General features: G+C 46.0%; 1 protein-coding gene across 1 annotated transcript; it reads left to right on the top strand.

Annotated features, from left to right (window-relative positions):
* Nucleotides 1-926: 926 nt before the first annotated feature.
* On the top strand, nucleotides 927-3,498 carry DDIT4 (DNA damage inducible transcript 4). Its single transcript, XM_034425991.2, has 3 exons — nucleotides 927-1,199; nucleotides 1,350-1,595; nucleotides 2,011-3,498. The coding sequence occupies exons 2-3, from the start codon at nucleotides 1,418-1,420 to the stop codon at nucleotides 2,502-2,504; spliced, it is 672 nt and encodes a 223-aa protein (XP_034281882.1). The 5' UTR covers nucleotides 927-1,199; nucleotides 1,350-1,417; the 3' UTR covers nucleotides 2,505-3,498.
* Nucleotides 3,499-5,578: the final 2,080 nt, after the last annotated feature.

Here is a 5,578-nt window from a genome sequence, read left to right as displayed (position 1 = left end):
TCATACTTTTGTATATTTATACAAAGTCAGCTTATTGCCCCCACAAACTGGGTCCTCAATTTACCTACCTTAGAAAGGATGGAAGTCAAGGCTGAGTCAACCTTGAGCCTTGGCGAGATTCGAACCTGCAGTAATTGCAGGCAGCTGGTCTTAATAACCAGCTTAATAACAGGGTGCCTTAGACCACTGTACTACCAAGGCTCTTCTTAAGCCTCTTTTTAAGACCGATGCTGGCTTGAGCCTGGCTCCCTTGAGCCTATGATTGATTTATTATCCCCAAAAAATCCTGCTTTAGCCCGAATTAAGGTCCATTAAAAGGGAAGGCGGGAGGGGGGGGACCCTCTTGCTTTTAAGAGGCGCCCCCACCCATAAATAAGTTTTACAGTCATGATAACTTTGCAAAAAAAAAAAAGAGGGGGGGAGTCAATGTTGAACTTGGTTTCTTGGCTGGGCTCGATTTCCCGGGATCTGCTCGCCCAGCCCATCTTGGCTCCCCCAACCAGGTTAAATGAGGGGCATCATGCACAGAAAGTGGGGAACAAGCCATCTGCGGGTGCGAAGTCCCAACTTAAGTTTCACGCAACTCGGCGTGGCAAGCAAGGATTGCATTCAGAAAAACAGGATTCAGGTTTTCTAGGCTCCCGGAGCACAGGGTTCAAACCAAACAGGCGCGGGGGGGGAGGGCAGAGGCACATCCCCCCTTCCTATTGTTCCACAGTCCCCCGGGCCTTCCCCCCTCCCTGTCCCTGCTTGCTTCACCCACACACACCCCTCAACACCCCCAGCTTTTAGCCCCGTCCGGCACGAAGAGAGGTGTGTCCCGGTCTGCTTGTAACCGGGCAGGAGAGAACGTTGCGAACGTGCAGCCGCTCGCGATTGGCCCAGCCCGTCTTCCCGGCCGGCCAGTCAGCGACGAGAGAGCGAACGAGCAGAAAGGGGTGAGCGTGAGCAAGGGGCGGAGCTTCCCCCTTGACCTGACTATTTAAAGGCGGCACCGGGGGGCTGGGAGCGCAGTGCCAAGAAGAGGGCAAAGGGAGCAGAGGCAGGAGGGACCGACGGACGCCGAGCTTTGGATTGACCGTCTTATTTTTTTTTTCTTTTCCATTGTTTAAACGCCTTCAGGGTTTGGTGCCTTTTAGCCCCGAGACGCTTGTGGTTTTTTTCCCCTCCACTCTCTCGCCCAGGCGTCCTGCAAGCTGGTAAGTATTTCTTTTGGGTAGGGGGGAAGAGAGGGAAGAGGTGACCGCTGGTCTCCGGGGCTCCTGGTCTGGCCGCCACCCCCCCCCACCATTGCAGGTGATACCGTGGAAGTTAATGGTCCTTTCTTCCTCCTCCTCCTCCTCCTCCAGAGTCGTTTCCCCGGCCGGCGATTCCAGCCTCTCAACAACCTGCAAGCCCGGGCGCTCCGTCGAGGAAGATGCCGGTGTCTTGGGACGGCTTCCCTTCCTTGCCTCCCATTCCGGAGCAGAGGGAGAACCCGGCGCCTGCCTTCGCCTGGGAGAAGAGCGTCTACCAAGAAGCGGCTAGCCGCACCGCCGCCAGGCTGGAGAACTCCGATTGCGAGTCCCTGGATAGCAGTTTGAGCTCCGAAGGAGGTGAGAGACGGCTTCCGCCGAGCGCTTTCTTCGGTGGGCTGGTGGGACTACAACATCCATCATGCTGGACGAATAAGTTGGGAGGATAGAGAGAGAGAGAGAGTTGGCTTTGGGAAACCTAGAGAGTTTTGGGATTCCGACCCATGGGAAGCCAACTTGTCTTCTCAGCACGATGGGAGTTGTAGTCCAGCCCCTTTAGAAGGCGCTAAAGCTTTGGAGAATATGGAAAAGGAAGGCGCATTGCCCTTTTAGGTCTCTCGGCTGTCCTGGCTTTTAGAGAGATCTCTTTCAGCTGAAGCTGAGGTTGAATTCTCTTTGTTGGGGGGGGGGCGGGGGCAGAGGGGTGTTGTTGTTTTTGTGTGTGTGTGTCTGTACATGCCTGAGACTCACTGGCCTGTTTTGTTTCGTTTTCCAGACGCCCAGGAATATCTGGATGAGGTGTCCTTGCCCGACTTCGATTTGCTCAACGACCCCGAGGATGAGCTGTTGTGCGCCAACCTCATGAAGCTCATCCAGGTCACCCTGAACAAAGCCAAGCTCTACTCCAACCGTCCCTCCCGGCTCTTCATGCCCAACGAGCTGGTCACCCAAGTGAGCAAGGAGCTGCTTCACTTGGCTTACCGAGAGCCCTGCGGCTTGAGGGGAGCCCTCATCGACCTGTGCGTGGAGCAAGGGAAGGTGTGCCACAGCGTGGAGCAGATTGCTGTGGATCCGAACCTGGTGCCTACTTTCCAGCTGACGCTTGTTCTGAGACTGGATTCCCGCCTGTGGCCTAAAATCCAAGGACTCTTTAGCTCCGGTTCTGCTTTCTCTCCGGGCTTCAGTCAGTCCCTGAAGCTCAGCACAGGCTTTAGGGTCATCAAAAAGAAGCTGTATAGCTCTGAACAATTGCTCATAGAGGAATGTTGAAAAGGTAGCCTTCTTCCTCTTAGGTTGAACCAACTGAGCGTTTTACTCTTTAAGTTGGGGCTACTTTCAGCCCAAACCGGGGAGGTATGTTACTTTAAAAGGGCTATGGAACATAAGCTGATTTTTCAAGAAGTGGTTGTCCCTTTGGAGCCACAGTAGGTTATAGATTAGATGGAAGTTTGATTTACAGCAATAGTGGGAGATAGTCCGAAGAGAAGGCAGAAAGCAAGATTCGACTGTAAGAATAGCACTCTTGCTACTTAATTCTGACCAGCAACAAAGCTCACTCCCGTATAGTAGACCTGGAAATACACTATGCTAGCTTTAAAAATCCTCGTCTGCCAATGGGATGACTTTCTCTTACTGATTTAGCAGTATTTTTTGTTTTCCTGACAGCTGATAACTTTACAGCAGCGGGGCTGCCGCTAAAGATAGATGAAGGTTGCCTCTTTTTTTCCCCCCTGTTAAGCTTTTTTTAAAAAAAACAACAAATGGGAGAGAAAAAAAAAGTAGATAGTAATCAATGGATGTCTGGTGAAAGTTGCGGTGTGTGTTAATAAGTGTTCAGGTCTAAAAGGACCAAGCATGTGTAACATTAATACAAGATGAATGTGAAGCCGTTCCACTACTGACACTTGGGCAGCTAAAAAAAGGAGGCAGCTAAATATAGACTTCTGGCTGAATGGGAGGGAGGGGGGGATTTAATCCACTGAGCACTGCTGTGCAACTCCATTTTTTTTGTGAATGAGACCAGTGGGAGGAACAGGGCAGCAGGTGGACTGGGCCCTGTCCGTGCTTAAAAATTCTGGGGATGTGTGTCTTAAAGTTGATGCTAAGAAGTTGCGACGGGGGCAGGACCCCTCGCAGTCGGGTCTCTGGTGCTTCCATTGATTACCGTTTCACGTGAAATACACTTGATGTTCAAGTTTTTGAAGAATTTCTATGCAACTTGGTTTTTTTTTACTTTTCCTGATAAAAACCGTTTTTGTAATAACTTGCTTCTGTTCTTGTTTTTATTGGCTACTTTATAAGCAATTGGGGAGGGGAGAAAAGGGAAGAGAGAAGGCCATTCTGCCAAGCGAGAAGATCTTGCCCAGCTTAAAGGACCTTCATGTGCTGGTTTCTTTCCATGTTCACCATAATAGAAATTAGCACTAGAAGATTGAGGGCCTATAATGCTATTAAGCTATCGGCTATGGTTCATAGTTTTTCTTCCAAACTTAAATGATGCATTCCCATGAGGTCTAGGCAATAGAAGCTTATGTGATTAGGTTTCAACTTCAGATCACCAAGAAAACATTTTTCTACTCAACAATTTGAAAACCAATTTTTCTACTCAATGGAACTAAATTTCAGTTTCCAAACTCCCTGTTGAAATCATGCAAGATAAGGTATTTCCCCTTTCCTTCCAATCGTGCTTGTTCTGGAGGAGGTTGCCAAACCCACTGACTGAGTTAAAGTCTAGAAGCTTAGACTGAAGTATGTTTGGCTCTTTGTCACATTTCCATGTTGGTATCACTCCAGGATTTTTTTCTGGCCTACAAAATATTCCAGAAATGAGCAACGCAGACTTCAACTCTAGCTGGTTTCCCTGGGGAAGACATTAATCACAATGGAGAATAGAGATGGGATTCTAAATTAGTGCAAGGCACCTAGTCACCTTCCTGAGTTTGATGGGAATTCCTCAATTTCCATGGATACCTTCAAAAGTACCCATATCTGAAAACAAGGATCATGTTAACCAACCGCACAATACAAAAATGGTATTGGGTGACATTTCCTTTATATGTATATAAACCAATCACACTATTGAAATAAGCAAAGTTGTTGCAAGTGGAGAAACAGATTTAACAAAACAAAAACGGACACAGGTATAAAACAATTGAAAATCTACACCATTATATCAATCCATGCCTATCCTTGCAAACAATCCTTTCTCCTATGCATTCGCATACCAATTCATACCTTGCATTCTGTTCTTTAAACTTCTCAACATAGGTATCTTATCTATGGGTGGAAGGGTCAAAATTTGCCAGGATGTGTGTTTAGGTAGGTGTGTGTGAGCGGGCAAGATAGATCTCAACCCTCTTCATCACTTTTCTTGAGTCTTTCCTGATTGATCAACTCCATCCAACAACCTAGAAATAAGAAATTTCCTGACAGGAAATCGGTGAAAAAGGCTGCCTCCAGGAATTGTGGGTGCTCCATCACCGGAGGTTTTTAAGAAGAGATTGGACAGCCATTTGTCTGAAATGGTATATGGTCTCCTGCTTCAGCAGGGAATCGGACTAGAAGACCTCCAAGGTCTCTTCCAACTCTGCTACTCTATTAACCAGAAGTCTTTCCCATCTTCTGTATCTTCTCTTCCTTTACTTATAACCAGCATTTTCACACCTTAGTTTCTTCATCCATTTTCTCATTTTTAGAAAACATTTTGCCAAGAGCAAAAAGTTCATCTTTATAACTTTTTATAATTTTTATTAAAAAATTTTACGTACATTATTTATTATTTATTTATTAATTATATTTCTATACCGCCTTTCTCCCGAAGGACTCAAGGCGGTGTACAGACAAGAAAAATATAGACACACAAACATCATAAAATTGCTAATTAAAATTATTACTTAGTTTGGCCAATTAAATAAAACCCAGAATTAGATAACATTTAAAAAAATCATTCACATGTTCATATGATTAGCCCCGCCTGTTGGAGCATCAGGGTCTTGAGGGCACGGCGGAAAGCACGGAGATCAGGGATATTCCGTATCTCCGGGGGGCAGTTCATTCCAAAGGGTTGGAGCCCTCACAGAGAAGGGTTAATAAATAAATTATTTATTATTACATAATAAATGTAAAGAAAGAATATAAGGCAAAGAGAAAAGAAATGAGAAAAAGGGGAAAATAGTGTGAAGAACAAAGGAAACAAGGGAAAAAATGCAAAACACAAATCAGACTTTTTCAACAGTTATAAGCAAACTCATTATTCCACCTTCTCTTTGACACTACAAAAATTCCTTCAGCCCCCTATATAGTTCCTTTTCAATCATTAAATCCAAAAATCAACACTTTTTTTC

The sequence above is a fragment of the Pantherophis guttatus genome, chromosome 6 (assembly GCF_059756535.1).
Source record: "Pantherophis guttatus breed Tessera chromosome 6, ASM5975653v1, whole genome shotgun sequence".
Classification (NCBI taxonomy): Eukaryota; Metazoa; Chordata; class Lepidosauria; order Squamata; family Colubridae; genus Pantherophis; species Pantherophis guttatus.
Note: the sequence above shows the minus strand (reverse complement) of the source record. Positions and strands in the feature narration are given on the sequence as shown.

Bases quoted from the DNA above. Each gene is read 5' to 3' on its own strand.
- DDIT4 (XM_034425991.2), top strand. From the start codon at position 1,418: ATGCCGGTGTCTTGGGACGGCTTCCCTTCCTTGCCTCCCATTCCGGAG. The intron at 1,596-2,010 runs GTGAGAGACGGC...TTCGTTTTCCAG, and splicing joins CAGTTTGAGCTCCGAAGGAG to ACGCCCAGGAATATCTGGAT.